General features: G+C 39.2%; 2 protein-coding genes across 3 annotated transcripts; both read right to left on the bottom strand.

Annotated features, from left to right (window-relative positions):
- Nucleotides 1-468: 468 nt before the first annotated feature.
- Nucleotides 469-6,642, bottom strand: LOC115781786 (cytochrome P450 2F2-like). The gene is made up of 11 exons (XM_030731641.1): nt 6,470-6,642; nt 5,210-5,372; nt 3,663-3,815; nt 3,396-3,556; nt 2,535-2,603; nt 2,328-2,432; nt 1,934-2,072; nt 1,580-1,665; nt 1,088-1,189; nt 846-987; nt 469-762 (listed from the first exon to the last, which is right to left on the bottom strand). The coding sequence occupies exons 1-11, from the start codon at nt 6,629-6,631 to the stop codon at nt 575-577; spliced, it is 1,470 nt and encodes a 489-aa protein (XP_030587501.1). The 5' UTR covers nt 6,632-6,642; the 3' UTR covers nt 469-574.
- A 4,894-nt stretch (nt 6,643-11,536) lies between these two features.
- Nucleotides 11,537-17,508, bottom strand: LOC115781782 (cytochrome P450 2B4-like). 2 transcript variants are annotated; one of them, XM_030731636.1, is made up of 11 exons: nt 17,327-17,508; nt 16,256-16,418; nt 15,684-15,836; nt 15,404-15,564; nt 15,131-15,202; nt 14,918-15,022; nt 14,583-14,721; nt 14,367-14,452; nt 12,194-12,295; nt 11,948-12,089; nt 11,537-11,864 (listed from the first exon to the last, which is right to left on the bottom strand). In XM_030731636.1, exons 1-11 carry the CDS (start codon nt 17,486-17,488, stop codon nt 11,677-11,679), a joined length of 1,473 nt encoding a protein of 490 aa, XP_030587496.1. In that variant the 5' UTR covers nt 17,489-17,508; the 3' UTR covers nt 11,537-11,676. The 2 variants fall into 2 exon arrangements, 1 of the variants encoding a protein (XP_030587496.1); XR_004020097.1 differs by having other exon boundaries at nt 11,728-11,864; nt 11,948-12,100.
- Between the last annotated feature and the right edge of the window lie 899 nt (nt 17,509-18,407).

The raw sequence follows: 18,407 nt of genomic DNA, 5'->3' as shown, positions 1-18,407 counted from the left end.
GAAATGAATATGACATTGCTGAGATGGGGAGGAAGGGAGTGGAATGAGGGAATATTCGGGGTAGTAGAGTTGCTGAAGTCAAGCACTTCAAGCCTAAAAGGAACCATACCTCATGTTAATGTTTACAGGTGGTGCATTACAAGAAAGAATTTAACTTGAAAGCATGGCTATAAAACATGTGAGTCTGTAATAATAATACCTACCACACTGTTGCAGCTGGTAAGTTTTTTTTTGTTGTTTTTTTTTAAATATGACTTGGGAAAGCTCGTAGTAACAATGAAAGTGACTTCTGTAATAAGGTTGTTTGATGTTTTAATGTTGTTAGGGAAATGTTTTCAATCCACTTACAGAATCATGTCTTAAGAAATAAAGGACTGTTTGAAAATGATTAATATCAAAGAGGGTGACTTAGAATGGAGAAAGTGTTACTGTGTGACAAAAATACAAGACACACAAAGGTGAGTTTCATATGTTTATTTCTTGTTTCACTAATGCAATAGAAGGGGTAATGAAGAGAGCTCTCTCATCTTTGGATTCATAGTTTCCTAGATAAACGTTAAAACCAGGACTTTCCTCACTGTGATGTCCTGAGTTGGACCTTCATGTGATAAGGTTTAGGAGTCAAAGTGACCCCATAGACTGGAGTGAAGTCTGGCTCTCCTGCGTCCTCAGGCCACGTGAACTTAAACTTCCTCAGCAGAGTCACCATGATGAGGAAGAGCTCCATACGTGCCAGACCCTCTCCAAGACACATCCGAGGACCTGAGCCATTGGAAAAAGACCTCAGTATCTATCTAAAACAGACTGATCAGCCCTATCTGTGTGTAATGCATGTTTTCATGTACCTGCAGAGAAAGGCATGAAAGCCTCTGGTTTAACAAACTCTCCTTGGTCATTAAGGAAGTTTTCAGGGTTGAATTCATGTGGGAATTTCCACTGTCCCTCCTCGTTGAGCACTGAGGTCAGATTCTCAATGATCATTGTACCCTGAGGAGAAAATCATTGCAAAGAACAAAGACCATTACTGACGCTCTTTACTTTATTTTGTTGTCTGTTGCCAAAACCTGTTTAACCAACTGTCCTTTACCTTGGGAATGGAATATCCCATTAGCTCCGTGTCTCCAGTGGTGCAGTGGAAGACACTGAGAGGAACAGTGTTGGCAACTCTCTGTATTTCATGAATCACCGCCTGGATGAAGAGAAGAGATTTCTTATGCTCTGATTTGGAACAAAAGGAAAACAATGCATGCTCTCACAAGCTCAGCCACAAAAAACACAATTCTTCACAATGCAAATATACTGGAACAAATATGTTGACAACTATGCCAGTGGGCATCCAGTTCTACTGAGCAACTATTATTTGACAGTGTGCTATGCTTTGGTTAGAGGGTCTCTAATAAAAATAGAGCTTAAACATGACCGCAAGAACCCCAGTGCAAATGAATTCTTACGCACTCCTTAATTTGTACTCATTTTAAATGATCTCTACCCTACATGGCCTTTTACCCTAACAAACTGGGGTACACCTTAAATACCATATAAAAAACAAAATATAGAAAACTGTGACATTGTTCAGTACCTGCATGTAGGGCATATTGTGCCTGTCCTCAAAACTGGCCCGATCTTTCCCTTCCAGCACTTTGTCGATCTCCTGCTGACATCGTTCTGTCAGGGCAAGAAAACACAGTGTGTTCTACACTTCACAGCACACCATAAACCATCATATAAGATACCATGACTGTGCAGGTGGTCCGGTACTTTAGTCCATATGTGGTATATTAACAATATATTGGACATAAATATCAACATTAAGTTGCAAAATTGCTTGCTTTCCACTTTGGATATGAGTATGTATCTTAGCAGTGTACATGACTTTATGGTACAGCAGAACTAGAGCTAATAACAAAAAGCCAAATCATATGTGCAGGTTTACCTTGTATGTGTGGGTAGTTAATTAGATAAAGAAAACCAGTAAGTAGGGTGTTGGACGTAGTGTCAGTCCCAGCAAAGTAAAGATCTAAAGTGTATCTAATGAGCTGTGCGTCTGAAAATGAAGAACCATCGTTGCCTCTCTAAAAAAAAAAAAAAAAAGGAGTGATTACTATAGAGATAAATTCAAAAAGAAATAGATAATTACACAATCTTAGTAATACATACAGTATGCAAGATGCACAGGTCACAAGCACATGAATGTTCTGCTTTCTGAATCATAGCTGTGACATTTATTTCTTTTTAAAGAGTCATGTTAGAATGAATTAAAATAAAAAGTTTTTTTTAATAATAAATTATAATGTCTGATATGGTAAACTGGCTCCTTTTGCACACACCTTCTCCAGTTCATCCAGATAGCAGTCAATAAAGTCCCGTGGCTCTCCGGGGACTCTGGTCCTCTTGTGCTCCCTCATAAAACCAAGTACAAGATTTTCTAAAGTCTGAAACAGAATAAAGGAGTGTTCATCGTTTCTTAGAATGTATGCTCAACAGATAAAGTATATAGAGTATGTCTTTGTTTTTAGAGTGATTTTTAGTATTACCTCAGCATTCTTGAAGGCCTTCCTAAAGGGCAGTGGTAGGTAATGAATTAACGGGAGAGCGTCATACAGCTATGGAAAAAAAGAAGTCTTTAATTTGCCTTTGTGTTTCACTTTTACTTGATAAAAGGACCATTGCATTTCAAAGAATGTAAATCTTTGCATTATAACTCCTGATTTGTTTCTTGATATTTATATTCCCTGGTTTTGGGTTCTTTAGTTCTGTTCACAGGTTCTGTTTATAATAAATTGTGTTTAAAGTGTGTTTAGCAGTGAATAAAACTGTGCATTTCTTAGTGCCATCTTGTCTCAGGAGTATGGCATTGTTGTCCAGTTCCTGCCTGCTAAACAGTGTACAGTACAGGGCAGTAAAAGGACAGTATGAAGGACTTATTTTTATGTTATTATGCCAGTGTTTCCCTCTGGCTTAAGGCAGCCTCATACTGTCATGGTTCCAGGTTTTCTCCATATGGTTTTTGAGTTGCTTTAGAGTGTTTTAACTGTTTGATTTCAATGGTTTTAAGTTTTGATTTCAATTTTTGATTCCTGGTTTGATTTCATTTTCATTCCTATATCTTGAGCATTAGTTTTTGTTGTATTAGAGTTATTGTTACCTTTTGTCATTGTTCAATTCCTATATACATTATGATGTTTTTGGACTTTGGTTACTATTTGGATTTTGTCTTTCTGGGACTTTCCTCAGCAATTAAAGCACATGTTATGTTGGTGTCCTCTGGTGCTGATCTGATTTCATCTTCTTGATTCTGGATCTTGGGTCTTCTAACAATTCCACAATTAACAGACTTTATTGAGGCACATCAAGCAACTATCATGGGTATAGACTCAGAAGCATGCTTTACTCACCATAGCCCATGGACCATTGGTTATCTTGGTATTCTCAGTAAAGCATCCAACAACCAGTTTGATTAGTGCATCATCATACTCGTAACGTGTAGCAAACAGAACCTGACAGATGATGTTGGAGGCCGCATTGTGGAACATAACTCGAGGACTCATGGTTTTACCTGTGGAAGACATAATGTAACAGCCCAGTATTGTAAAATAATACAGAAGAACATAAAAGAATCAAACGCACAAAATTCAGTTGTGTGAACTCAATAGATGACATACCAATGCTCTTTTCCAGGGTACTAATGATGTGTTTTATCTCTTCGTGAATTCTGTCCTCCATTGAATTCTTCCCCAGACCAAAATTCCTCAAAGTCATCAAAGCAAAACGACGATGTTCCCTCCAGCTAGAGCCATAATCTGCCATAATGACCCCTACAATATGTTTAGCAACACAAAGAGAGAAGAATTTAAGAATCATCAGTGGTAACATTTTGTGATCATGCTCCTCTTTTCCCAAGCTCACTGCATACACTGTGTAAAATATTAATTAAGAAAACTGAATAAGTTGAAAATCCATTTAAAGTCTGTCTCCACACAAACTGGCTCATTTTGGTTTTGAGGCCTTACTCTAGCTCTAAAAGCCACAATTTTTAATTTTGGATTTCATCTTCTCGACAGTTTGGGGTCTCACATGATGTATTTTTGTTTCATTTTGATCCAAATATTTTCATTGGGTGAGCCTTGCAAAATAATTTAGAGTCATGCTGTTTTATGCACTGGCACAAATCCCTGTCCTAATGAAGCCATGCACATTTTTGTTTAGTGTTTAAGTATAAACACAAAGAAAAGTTGAAAACCAGCCCCAAGAGACTTTGATGCAATTGCTACTACAATTCTACTGCTTTTGCTACATGGTAAAGATCAGCCTCTGGTCGCTGGGCTGGGGTTAACATACACTTAGCTTTAACATCACTCTGGGATCTTTGGTAGCTTTGTGTTAGCATGCTGTCTGTACAAATGCTTGCAAAGAGCCCATGTTGTGTTACCAATATATTCCAGTTGTTTCTGTCCAAGACACAGTTTGCAAATCACACTCTTGTCCTGTTGGCCAATAAAAACAGCCTAAAAGTAAAACCCATATTTTCACTGCTCAAAGGTTGTCGACATTTTGCTCCTCCCTGCACATGAACTGAAATCAGTTGATTGTAGAGCAGGTGCACATGGAGAAAAAGGCAGGTCTGATATTCTTTCTTTTAATCCGCCCATCAAGCATGATATTTGAAGACCCTCTGTAGCCCGAGTAACGATGTAATTGTACTGTGATCACTGAATTTAGAGCAGTACCACAATGTAATGTATTTATAATAACACATTACTGTCCAGCATTGCACCAAACACTGTTTCAGAATTTATTTCTTTTATTTATTATTTGAAGTTTTTGAGCGCACAGGACAGATTTCAGCTTTGCTTCAGTCCATCTTAAATAAACTGGCAACATTTTGTGATCCTTTTTTTCCTCTTTTGCATGGTGGAATTTCAACTTGAATTTTTGGATATTTGTGGTAGTGTTTCTGAGCCCATGTATTGATTTCCACTACAAATACATGTCATTTTTTCCATATAGTTCTACCTAAGATCATTGCTTTTACAAGGACTTGCTTGACAGAAAGTAAATTCAGTTTCAAATCATTTGAATTTTTACATTCCCCAGAGTACTGCAGTATGTATTGTACTGATGACATGCAGAAAAATACCACAGGCCATATACAGTAGGTGACATATGTGAAATATGAATAATAATATCTGTAACATCTGTTCTACAGTACCTTTCCTCTTGGTGATATTGTTAATAAACAAGTCTTGTGGTCGTCCAGCAAAATCAGTAGCCTTGGTCACTATCGCTTCTTTTATGGCTTTCATCCCATTGATGATTACAGCTGGTTTTCGACCAATGAAAATACTGTAGACATCTCCATAAGACTTCCTTAGCTGGGAGGAGAAATAACATGTCAGAGTTAGAAATTAATGTACAATAAATTCAGATGGATATTTCCTTCTAAAGAGGTTATTTGTAATTTAGTTCAATTCAGTGCCTGTTAAACTGCCATTGGTAGAGGACCTGAGCTTGGAGGGAAAAGACCGCCGCTGGGATTTTTCTGATTTGTAAATGTTTAAATACGTCTGTAAGTGTGCAAAAATAGTAATCCAGAATATAGACAAGTCATCACTAACAATTCACCCAGCTTTTCAACTGGCTGTCTTTTTACATGTGATTTTTGCTACACTTTTGCTGTGGCAGATCTTCAAATGCATGAGGAGAGTTGTCTGTTAGGCCTTTAACCATGTTTATGCTTTTCAGTAGTTGTTGAAAGTAGCTACTACTGGAGCTTTCTATGATTCACCTGGCAAACTCTTAAATTAGCTGATCTGGCACAGCAGAAATGTAGCAAAAGTCATGTGTAAAAAAAAACAAACAAAAAAGAAAATTGAAAAGCTGAGTGACTCAGCACTTCCAGCAAGACTTTTCATTAATACTTATGCATGCTTACAGATTTATTTACATATTTACAAATCTGACTAAACATACAGCTCTAAATATCTACACAGATTTCATTGCAAGACAAAAAGCAAAACTATAACTTGGACACACTCAAGTGTGTAGGGAATGAACTCTATACAGACATGCAATCACAACAGCAGTACAGGATTGTTGCTAAGTTACCTATGCCATGATAGTGCAAGATTTTTGTGGCTTTCAAATGTACATTCATTTTTACAGCTGTTATTTTACGTTGATAGCTTTTAATACTGGGCAGCACGTTGGCGTGGTGGTTAGCACTGCTGCCTCACAGCTAGAATGACATCTAGGAGGTCTGGGTTCAATTCCACCTTGGCCTGGACCTCTCACTGTGTGGAGTTTGCATGTTCTCCCCGTGTCTGCGTGGGTTTTCTCTGGGCACTCTGGTTTCCTCCCATGGTCCAAAGACATGCAGTTACTGGGGTTAGGTTAAACGGTCACTATGTGAGTGTAAATGGTTGACAGGCTGGCAGGGTGTACCCTGTACAGGGCGGCAGATCTTTCTTACCCTCTCAAAGTCCTTTAACGGGTTCTTCAGATTCAGCTGCAGAAGGTTTCCCACAAGGGGCAGGATTGGGGGTCCTGGTGGAAAGTTCTTGGGCCTTCGGGATTTGAGTTGAAGGATGATAAAGAAAATGCAAAGCCATCCCAGCACAACCGAAAGAAACATGGTTGAATCAGTAGGACTGCAAAGAGAGGAGTAGCTGGTCAACCGCCCATAAAAGGTAGCTCAGCCCCGCCTTGACTTTTTCACAGGCAATGAAGTAATAGAGGGCCAAAGGTAAATGAGAGAGCTTGTTTTGTTTTTTTCCTAGCCTGTCAAGTCTGTCAGTTTTCACAGTCAGAATCATGATCCAAATGCACTGTTGTGCTTTTACAAGAAGAGCTCTATAAGTTCTCTACAGGCTGCTCTTGTTAGTGTTTGTCTTTTTTATTTTATTTATTAATTCATTTCTATACAGGATGTACAATCTCATTGTACATCCTGTATAATGACAATAAACGCATTCTATTCTATTCTATTCTGTCCACACAATATGAATGCCAGGTCTGATAGGCAGGAAGAAAAGGGTAAGAAGAAGAAAGCAAAAAGGTAGGGGGGAGAAAACAGAAGAAATAAGGAGACAGAGCACACACACACACACACACACACACACATCTCTCTCTCTCTCTCTCTCTATATATATATATATATATATATATATATATATATATATATATATATATATATAACTATGAATGTAAAGTAAGAACTGTAAAAATGAATGAATATACATTTGAAAGGCACATAAACTTGCACTATAGGTAACTCAGCAGTAATCCTATACTGTTGTATTTACATAACATAATGTCTGTATAGAGTTCATTCCCTACACACTTGGGTGTGTCTAAGTCATAGTTTTGTTTTGTTGTCTTGCAATGTAATCTCTGTGTGTGGATATTCAGAGCTGCATGTTTAGTTAAATTTGAAAATATGTAAATAAATCTGTTAGCGTACATAAGTATTAAAGGATGACAATTCTTGCTGGAAGCGCTGAGTCACTCAGCTTTTTTATTGTTTTTTTGTTTTTGTTTTTTTCGTGTGACTTTTGCTACACTGTATATATGATGCTACAAGGCTGTTACAATTGGAGGGACAGATGTCACGTGAACACTGATCAACAGCACTCATTCACACTGCCCCCTCATTTAGTACCAGATTGGACTCACTTTTACCTGTAAAAATTGCCTTTATTCTTCATTTAAAAAACTCCCTACAGATTTTGGTCCATATTGACATGATAGCATCACAAAGTTGCTGCATAATTGTCAACTCCACATCGATGATGCAAATTTTCTATTGAAACTCATGCAATCATGTTCAAGAAAATGGTTTGACATGATGTGAGTTTTGTAACATGATGCATTATCCTGCAGGAAGCAGCCATCAGAAGATGAGGACACTGTGGTCATAGGGATAGACATGGGACCAAATTGTGCCAAATAAATATTCCCCAAACCATTATCCCACCAGCCTAAACCACTGATACAAGGCAGGATGGATCCATGCTTTCATGTTGTCTATGCCAAATTCTGACCCTACCATCCAAACCCCACAGAAGAGATCAGGACTCATCAAAGCAGGTGTGATCTTCTGCTGCAGTTTGACGTGTTGTGAGTTCAGAGGGGTTCTTCTCCCTACCTTCAGTCACTGTTGGTGTCCTATCAGCTTGAAGCACTCTGGTCATTCTCCTCTGACTTCTGACATCAACAAGGCATTTTGCTGGTTATTGGATAATTTCTCTTTTTGAACCATTCTCTGTAAACCCTAAAGATGGGAAAATGTAGATCATCAGTAGATCATCAGTTTTAAAATACCAGCCCATTTGGTACCAACAACCATGCCACAGTCAATTTTAAAACCTTTCCTCCCCACTCTGATGCTCTGTTTGAACTTCAGCAGGTTGTCTTGACTATGCCTACATGCCTAAATGCACTGAGTTGCTGCTACTTGTCTGTAAGTAGGTCTGATCAGCCAGTATTTAATCTCCTCTTTATCACTTAATTGTGAGGTCACTTGATGGTTAAGTTTGGCATGATAGTATCACACAGTTGCGGTTTGTCAGCTTCCACTTCCATGATGTGACTCTCCCGTTGAAATACAAGTAATCAAACCATTTTCAGATGATCTGAGTTTTGTGACATGGTGCGTTATCCTGCTGGAAGCAGCCATCAGAAGATGGGCTCAGTGGTCATAACAGGGTGGGTGTAGGACCAAAGTGTGCCCACAATTTTACACCACCAGCAGACTAAAGCATCGATACATAGCAGGGTGGATCCAGCACAACTGAAAGAAACATGGCAGAATGAACTGGACTGCACTAAGTGGAGTAACTGATTCACCTGCCATAAAAAAGTAGCTCAGCCCTACTTCTTCTAGGTGTTCTAGGTGTTGACTTTTTTGCTCTGTGTCAAAGGTAAATGAGGAGACAAAGCTTACTGAGGCAGACATTCTCAGATTAATGCAGATAAATCACAATCAGGATACCGTAAATGTCAGACAATAAGTAACAAGAAGTTCGAGTACCAAAGGAGGTGCTCTTGCATCTATCTCAGGAGGGCCAAAGGTAACTGCAAGAGCTCCTTTCTTTTAAACTCCACTCCACAGTTATCTTCTTATACAGTGGCTTGCAAAAGTATTCATATCCCTTGTACTTTTCCATATTTTGTCACATTACAACCACAAACATAAATATATTTCATTGGAATTTAATGTGAAAGACCAACACAAAGTGGTATACAATTGTGAAGTGGAACGAAAATTATACATGACTCAAAATATTTTTTACAAATAAAAAACTGAAAAGTGCGGTGTGCAAAAGTATTCAGCCCTCTTTTCTCTGAGTGCAGCTAATTGCATTCAGAAGTTGCCTGATGACTGCTAATGACTAAAAAGAGTCCACCTGTGTGTAATCTAATACAGCTGCTCCGTGACAGCCTCAGAGGTTGGTTAAGAGAATGTTGGGGAGTAAACAGCATCATGAAGTCCAAAGAACACAGCAGACAGGTCAGGAATAAGGTTGTGGAGAAGTTTAAAGCAGGCTTAGGCTATAAAAAGATTTCCCAAGCTTTGAACATCTCACGGAGCACTGTTCAATCCATTATCCGGAAATGGAAAGAGTATGGCACAACTGTAAACCTACCAAGACAAGGCCGTCCACCTAAACTTACAGGCCGAACAAGGAGAGCACTGATCAGAGATGCAGCCAAGAGGCCCATGGTGACTCTGGACGAAATGCAGAGATCCACAGCTCAGGTGGGGGACATCTATTGGTCGTGCACTGCACAAATGTGGTCTTTATGGAAGAGTGGCAAGAAGAAAGCCATTGTTAAAAGAAAACCATAAAAAGTCCCGTTTGCAGTTTGCCAGAAGCCATGTTGGAGACACAGCAAACATGTGGAACAAGGTGCTTTGGTCAGATGAGACCAAAATTGAACTTTTTGGCCAAAGTGCAAAATGCTATGTGTGGTGGAGAATTAACACTGCACATCACATTGAACACACCATCCCCTCTGTTAGGTTCGGACCAGCGTTAAATAAAGAAAGACACAGAAACCTGTAGGTGAGCTTTTCACCTGCAAGGAGAGTCTCTGTCAGCCAACACGCGTGTGTGTATGTCTGAGGGAGAGTCTGAACCTTCTTTCTGCTTGGCTGTTTTATTTCAGCATCACGTGAGTTTACACAAAGCTCAGGTAACAACATCACTCACTTCACACGATGAAATCACATATGTTTACACAAAGCTCAGGTAACAACATCACTCACGTCACATGATGTAATCATGTATGTGTATGTGGGTGTGTGTGTGTGTGTGTGTGTGTCCTCTGGAAACAGGCGTTACCTGCTTTCCATGGTCTGGGGCTGCTTCTCTTCAGCAGGGACAGGGAAGTTGGGCAGAGTTGATGGGAAGATGGATGGAGCCAAATACAGGGCAAGCTTGGAGGAAAACCTGTTGGAGTCTGCAAAAGACTTGAGACTGGGACAGAGGTTCACCTTCCAGCAGGACAACGACCCTAAACATAAAGCCAGGGCTACAATGGAATGGTTTAAAGCAACACATATTCATGTGTTAGAATGGCCCAGTCAAAGTCCAGACCTAAACCCAATCGAGAATTTGTGGCAAGATCTGAAAATTGCTGTTCACAAATGCTCTCCATCTAATCTGACTGAGCTTGAGCTGTTTTGCAAAGAAGAATGGGCAAAAATTTCAGTCACTAGATGTGCAAAGCTGGTGGAGACATACCCTAAAAGACTTGCAGCTGTAATTAGGTCTTATCAGCCAGTATTCAATCTCCTCTTTTTTTGCTTGATTGTGAGGTCACTTGATAATTAAGTTTGACTTGGTTTTGTTTGGGCAGTTAGTTTATATTTTACTTTGTTATCCTGCATTTGTGTTTGAACTTCAGTTATTTTTCTTTTACCTCTTTTAAGGTTCCAAAATTATGATTTGACTTCTTGCAAAATAGTTTTTGTATTTTGGGAGATAAATTAAAGCCAGCTTTAATTCAAAAACTGCATTGTGTTCCTCATGCCTAATCACATAAGTCCTTCACAGTGTCTACTTTATATAAATATAAATTTTCATACAATACATGAAATTACTTTTATTTTTAAAATATAAATATTTGTAAAATTCTGTCCACTTGGGCAGTTAGCTGTTCTCATGTCTGTTGTTTCAACGTTGTAACACAAAGATCAATCTTCGAAACACAAATGAAATCAGCAAACAATTAAGTTGTAAAAGAAAAATTATAAAGCTGTAAGACCTGAATTTGAAAAGAAGCGGATAAAACAAGAGATAACTAGACTTGTCTTGCAGCTCTAATTCAGGGAAATGTGTAAAGGAACAAATAACTTAGATGCCAAATTTGATTTGACTGACTGCTTTAATGTTGTTAGGCAAGCAAGTGTTTTCTTGAGGAGTCATGACCTAAGAAATTAAAGAGTGTGAAAATGCTTAATATGAAAGAAGTTCGCTTAGACTGGAGAAAGTGTTACTGTGTAACTAAAATACAAGAAACACAAAGGTGAGTTTCATATGTTTATTTTGTTTCATTAATACAATAGAAAAGGAAATGAGGAGGATTCTCTCATCTCTGGATTCATAGTCTCCCAGATGAAATTCACCATCAGGACTTTCTGAGCTGTTAGTTTGTATATGCCTGCACACCACGTCACTGTGATGTCCTGAGTTGGACCTTTATGTGATAAGGTTTAGGAGTCAAAGTGACCCCATAGACTGGAGTGAAGTCTGGCTCTCCTGCGTCCTCAGGCCAGATGAACTTAAACTTCCTCAGCAGAGTCACCATGATGAGGAAGAGCTCCATACGCGCCAGACCCTCTCCAAGACATATCCGAGGACCTGAGCCATTGGAAAGCAATCTCAATATCATCTAAAACAGACTGATTTGATCAGCCCTGTGTGTGATGCATGTTTTCATGTACCTGCAGAGAAAGGCATGAAAGACTCTGGTTTAACAAACTCTCCTTGGTCATTAAGGAAGTTTTCAGGATTAAATTCATGGGGGAATTTCCACTGTCCCTCCTCGTTGAGCACCGAGGTCAGATTCTCGATGACCAGTGTACCCTGAGGAGAAACTGAGTTTAAATAACAAAGACCATTAAGGACGCTCTTCACTTGGTTATTTTTGTTGTCTGTTGCCAAAACCTGTTTAACCAACTGTCCTTTACCTTGGGAATGGAATATCCCATTAGCTCCGTGTCTCCAGTGGTGCAGTGGAAGACACTGAGAGGAACAGTGTTGGCAACTCTCTGTATTTCATGAATCACAGCCTGGATGAAGAGAAGAGATTTCTTATGCTCTGATTTGGAGCAGAATGAAAACAATGCATGCTCTCAGAAGCTCAGCCAGAATACTGTATGCAGTGTATATATAACCTTTAGCTAACTTTGTATCATGCTCTGACAAACATGGCACACAAGAACCAGGGGCCTGTTCCAAGAAGCAGGTTCAATAAACTCTAAGTTGATCAACTCTGAGATCAGCAACTCTGAGTTTCCCGTGTCAGAACAGCTGATCAGAGTTAGTTCAATCAGCTCTTAAGTATGATCACCCTGAGTTAACGCGTGCGTGAGTAAGGAAAGAAAATCATCAATGGAGCGCTGACACCAGGATTCACCATGGCAACGGGTAAATAAAGAGCAGAGCCTCCATTTTAATCTGATGGATGGAGGATCGCAGGTGTCAGTGTGGAGCATGACGAGTCACTTTAATCAGCCTGACCCACTCTGACATCATCACAGACAGAATGAAAGTTTGTTATAAAATATATCATTTCTCTTATCATGTCTGCTGTCATCATTTACACAACTTGAATCTCCATCAGATGAAGCTGAATCCTAATTTTACATCTGATTTATCAAATCTAATTCTTCAGCTGCAGCCTGACGGACAAACTGCAGGAGACAGAAAGTGAAGATAAAACTGTGGAGAAACAGCTCAGACTGAGTTTACTGACCGACCTGTGTGTTAGAGACTGTGGCAGCAGCAGACCCCCGGGGGCGGAGCTGACCTCAGGTCAGATTTTATTTAATTAAAAACTGTTTTTGCTGCAGTTTATGACCATTTAATTGTTTAAATAATTATTCAGTAAAAATGGAAACTACTGATTGAATAGCATCCTCACATGATTCCTTTTTTAATTCAGAACTTTTTTTCTGCCATTACTGTATAAAAATGAGAAATGTTTAAAGAAAAACTGTTAATGTTTCCAGTTGAACTGTTTTTAATCTGATCTAAGATCAGCTTCACTAAGAGATGGCGGTGCTTTGACAGCCACAGCAGAGATGTTTCACTGAGTTACTGTTAAAGCTTTATAGGTTTTAAATATTTCAGTGCAGATTTGGGAGGATGAGACATTTTAATTAAAGAATGCAGATCATGTCAGGAAAATGAAGTCATCATGAACGGATCCAGACTGGATGGGCTGGAAAATGACTGGATCCTGAACTGGATCTGGACCTTATCCAGTCTGAATCCGTGATCCTGATCCGTTTGGATCCTCCTGCTGTGAAGGTGGACTCGGACACGTTTTGCGGAACCGTTATAGAGCTGATGATCACTGCTTTAGGTCATTTTCAGTGGAAATATGTCGAGATTCATACTCTGAATTTCAGATATTATAACTTTCAAAATGTTAACAATTGTCACTTTAATTAATTTAATTCAATTTTCAAGTCTTCAGATCATTTCAGCCTCATCTTCATTCAAACATTCACATCTTCTGATTCAGACATTTTTCGATCCAAACTGTGTTCTGTGTCTAAAGCTTCATCCAGATCAGCGTGATGTAACAGTGATGCTACAGTAACTACAGTAAATGTTTCAGAGGAACTGACTGACAGTCTGACAGCTGTGCTCATTGTGACATCATCACCTTCTACATCCCTACAGCCTGTGGACAAGTGAATGACTGTAAAAGCTTCATGTTGTGTACAAAAATAACCAACTAACGTCTAACTGGGATTTTAGTGCTTGTAGAAACATAAAAGTCTGCAGATGAATTTGCTCCTCTGATCACTTTGCAGTGACTTTATGATGAGAGATGAATGGGAGTGTCAGACAGGTGGTTCAGGTGCAGCAGGAGGGGAGGAGTCAGAGAGACACTCAGAGTTGTTGGATAAAACCTGCCAGTGAGCAGGTTATGTTCACAGAGTCTGTTACCCCAATAACTGACTCAGAGTTGGGGTTTGCTCTCTTTCTGGAACTGAAAACCCGAGTTTCCCTCATTTTAGGTTTAACAAACCAGAGTTGTAGCTAAACCTGCTTCCTGGAATAGGCCCTGTTGTGAACTTTAAATATAAACAAAATAATAACAGAAAACTGTGTGACACTGTTCAGTACCTGCATGTAGGGCATATTTTGTCTGTCCTCAAAACTGGCCTGATCTTTCCCTTCCAGCACTTCGTCGATCTCCTGCTGACATCGTTCTGTCAGAGCAAGACAACACAGTGTGTTCTACACTTCGCAGCACACCATAAACAATGACATAAATACTGCAACTGAGAGTTGAGGAAAAGTAAACCTTCAAGTGCAGACAGCAGTATATATTTGGTTTACCTTGTATGTGTGGGTAGTTCATAAGGTAAAGAAAACCAGTAAGTAGGGTGTTGGATGTAGTGTCAGTCCCAGCAAAGTGAAGATCTAAAGCATACAGATGGAGCCGTTCTTCTGAAAATGAAGAGCCATCGCCGTCTCTCTAAATGAGAGAGACTAATTTAAGATTCATGCAAATAAGGAAATTAAACTTTAGTATTACAGGGTGAAAAGGTTGCAAACATGTGTATAATGTCTTTGTGAACAGAAAGTACAATAAACTTATTTTGTTTCTAATTATTTTTGGATAGAATCCATGCTTATAATATCTGAGATAGCAAACTATTTCTTTTACACACCTTTTCCAGTTCATCCAGATAGCAGTCAATAAAGTCCCGTGGCTCTCCAGGGACTCTGGTCTTCTTGTGCTCCCTCACAAAGTCAATTACGAGATTTTCTAAAGTCTAAAACAACAGAAATAGCTATGCATTCATTAGAATTTATGTTTTCTTTCTACTTTCTTTCTACTGTACATAGTATTTTAGTGTAGTTGAAGGGATTTTAAAGATTACCTCAGCATTCTTGAAAGCCATCCTGAAGGCAGGTAGTGGCAGGTAACGAATGAAAGGGAGAGAGTCATACAGCTGAAAAGAAAGAAAAGTCTTTAATTTTTTTTTGTCCTTCAGTTGTACCTGATGAAGGTCAAATGATCCTGTATTTCCAATAGTGAACTTTTCCCTTGTTGATATGTTAGCACACCTGTTTTCAACTGTGCCAGCCTTACTTTTACCTCAGAAAGATGTTTAAAAGGAAGAAAATGGTTGGATGGAAGATGCTTTACTCACCATAGCCCATGGACCATTGGCTATCTTGGCATTCTCAGTAAAGCATTGAACAATCAGTTTGATTATTGCATCGCTGTACTCAAAGCGTGTCGCAAACAGAACCTGGCAGATGATGTTGGAGGCTGCATTGTGAAACATAACTTGAGGACTCATGGTTTTATCTGTGGAAGTCATAATGTGAGGTATTAAAAATAACAGAAGATACAAAAGAGCATTACAGAAAGAACAGCATAATGCAAAACTCTGGGTCCAGATGTTTTTGGACCCACAGATGACATACCAATGCTCTTTTCCAGGGTACTAATGATGTGTTTTATCTCTCCATGAATTCTGTCCTCCATTGAATTCTTCCCCAGACCAAAGTTCCTCAAAGTCATCAATGCAAAGCGACGATGTTCTTTCCAAGTAGAACCATAATCTGCCAGAATGACCCCTACAACAGGTTTAGCAACACAAAATGCGGGGGGTGGGTGGGGGGGATAATCTAATTTAACACTGTGTGATTATCGCTGTTGTGTTCTGCAGCTCTACACTGTGTTAATAGAAAGAAAATTCAATTATCTGTAAATCAGTTCAGGTTTATTTTTATAGAATATGTTTCACTGGGTGACAGGTCTCGTGTGCAAGCAGACCTGTTTAGCACCTTTACCCTTTGCAGAGTCATGCTGTTGTAATACATGCAGGGATTGTCCTGCTAACAGTGCCAAACTGCACTGTTTACCTCAAAGTCATTTACTGAGAAATAATTAAAGAAGAACATAAGTAAAACATGAGTATACTGCATACTTTCTGATTCCAGTAAATTAAGATGGAGAAATGTGATGTGTCCTGTAAGATGTAATGTGTGTTTACCTTTAGTCTTGGTGACATCATTAACAAATAAGTCTTGAGGTCGTCCAGCAAAATCACTAGCCTTGGTCACCATAGCCTCTTTAATGGCCTTCACCCCATTGAGGACCACTGCTGGTCTGGGGCCAATGAAGATGCTGTAAACATCTCCAAAAGACTTCCTGAGCTAGGAGTGAACAAGGTAACAAATATGGGTTTAAAATTCATTGATCTGCATATTCCTTTTTAAAGTAAGGTATGATGCATCATATATTTAAAGTGGGCTGCACATATTTGGCACAGCTGAGCACACTTAACCAGCAAGAAAGAAAAGATCTGAAAACAAAGAAACATTGCAGTTAAATATTTAAATTTATAGAGAGTAAAAGGCATTTAGAGACACGTTATTTCTGTGTGTAGAGGTTGATGTGGTTCTCATGTAGTACCCTGCTTTAAGGAGTGCAGGATTAAAAAAAAAAAAGACCACCATACATACAGTAATGGCATGTTTTCTGATCTGGGTATTCTCAAATCAGATGCTGCAAGTTTATTCATGTACAACTAGAGGGAGTGAGAGAATCACCACTTCAAGAATTCTGAATAGAAATCTGCTAGAGAGTTTGCTAACAACAATTTGCAACAAGCCCCACTCCTAACCCCAAGACAGCTGCTGTCTTGTCTTTATATCTGGTGAACTCTGAAATATATGGGCATGTTATGGTGCGCTCACACAACCCCATACAATGTCTGGGCTTGTGTGTCTGCCCTGATGCATTACTGTAAAGTGAGGTTATGTAAGAGGTGCAGTACTGGTGGGATGTATCCCACGTGCACAGGTTGTGATTTATGTTATGCAATCACTTGAAGCAGGTAAATGCACTGCTACTGCAGAGTAAATGTGCCAAATATTTGTGCAGGCATTACATTTAATAGTGTCTAACAGCACAACTGTAACAGCTGTTGAACTTGTTAATGTCAGAAAAGGCAGAACAATATCTATATTTATACACATTTAAATACTAATATTAATTTCAATAGTGTCATAGAAATATACAACTTAAAGAGAAACATCTTTCATTGTAGCACTTTTCTTACCCTCTCAAAGTCCTTTAAAGGGTTATCCAGACTCAGCTGCAAAATGTTTCCTAGCAGGGGCAGGGGAGGTGGTCCTGGTGGAAAGTTCTTTGGCCTCCGAGATTTGAGTTGAAGAATGATCAGGCAAACACAGAGCCACACCAGCACAACTGAAAGAAACATGGCTAGAAAGAACCGGACTGCACTGAAAAGACTAGCTGACTGACCTGCTATTAGAAGAGCCGCTCAGCCCCTCCTTTAATAGGGGTTTCCTTTTCGCTCTGTGTCAAAGGTGAAAGAGAACAAGAAAGGGGAAAGTTTCTGCTGGGTTTAGCTGAGAACAAGCAGAGTGGCTGATAAAATATGTTTCATGTTTTTCTTAAGTGTCACAGAAGGACTTGAGTATTTTCTTTTAAACTCTTAAGCATTGGCAAAAAGCACCAGTGAGTTCCCTCAATACTGAACAGCTGAGGTGAATACTGATGGAGGGAAGAGAGTCGATTTTCACAGGTCTCCATAGTAAAGTGTAGCAGACCAGTACGAGGGTACTCACGCTGACCGTGCCTACTGCCAAAATCACCAACAATGAGCACGCTGATAGACCTCTATTAATCACCGCCATACATTATTCAAAACAAATGAATGAATGAATAGTCAAGTAAAGGTGTTTTGTTTCTATTCTTGGCAGTGATTATTTCACACTGTCACTATTGCAAGAGGACATTACAAATCACTCCCAACACTAGGTGGTCATAAATTTATGCCTGATTGGTGTATGAGCTCTGAGGTTAGCCATTTGTATACTGCTGAGGTGTTTTAAGTGCCAAAAATAAGGACATGTTATTTTGTAACTGATTTAATGCTTGTGTCAGCTGTGAGAACAAGCATTGGTGTCTGGGAAGTTTTAAAGCAGTCAGCAGGTGGCAGTGATCACTATCAATAAGTAGCAGGATTGGACTCAAATGCAGCATGAGTGAGGAACGAGATCACCAAGATAGGACCTGGACAAATCATACTGGTGAGCTTCACCGGGAAACAAGAGTGTTTGTTACAGCATGTTAGCGCATATGAAGGCCAGTGCACTTTTAGTGATATCAAATTT

Source organism: Archocentrus centrarchus, chromosome 6 (genome assembly GCF_007364275.1).
Source record: "Archocentrus centrarchus isolate MPI-CPG fArcCen1 chromosome 6, fArcCen1, whole genome shotgun sequence".
Lineage (NCBI taxonomy): Eukaryota > Metazoa > Chordata > Actinopteri > Cichliformes > Cichlidae > Archocentrus > Archocentrus centrarchus.
This window is presented reverse-complemented; position numbering and strand designations above follow the sequence as displayed.

Coding starts and splice junctions, on each gene's coding strand:
- LOC115781786 (XM_030731641.1), bottom strand. CDS start 6,631: ATGTTTCTTTCGGTTGTGCTGGGATGGCTTTGCATTTTCTTTATCATC. Junction 2,073..2,327: donor ATCTGGATGAACTGGAGAAG/GTGTGTGCAAAA, acceptor TTTTTTTTTTAG/AGAGGCAACGATGGTTCTTC. Junction 1,666..1,933: donor TAACTACCCACACATACAAG/GTAAACCTGCAC, acceptor TTGCCCTGACAG/AACGATGTCAGCAGGAGATC.
- LOC115781782 (XM_030731636.1), bottom strand. CDS start 17,488: ATGTTTCTTTCAGTTGTGCTGGTGTGGCTCTGTGTTTGCCTGATCATT. Junction 16,419..17,326: donor CTTTAAAGGACTTTGAGAGG/GTAAGAAAAGTG, acceptor GTTCACTCCTAG/CTCAGGAAGTCTTTTGGAGA. Junction 15,837..16,255: donor TGATGTCACCAAGACTAAAG/GTAAACACACAT, acceptor AACCTGTTGTAG/GGGTCATTCTGGCAGATTAT.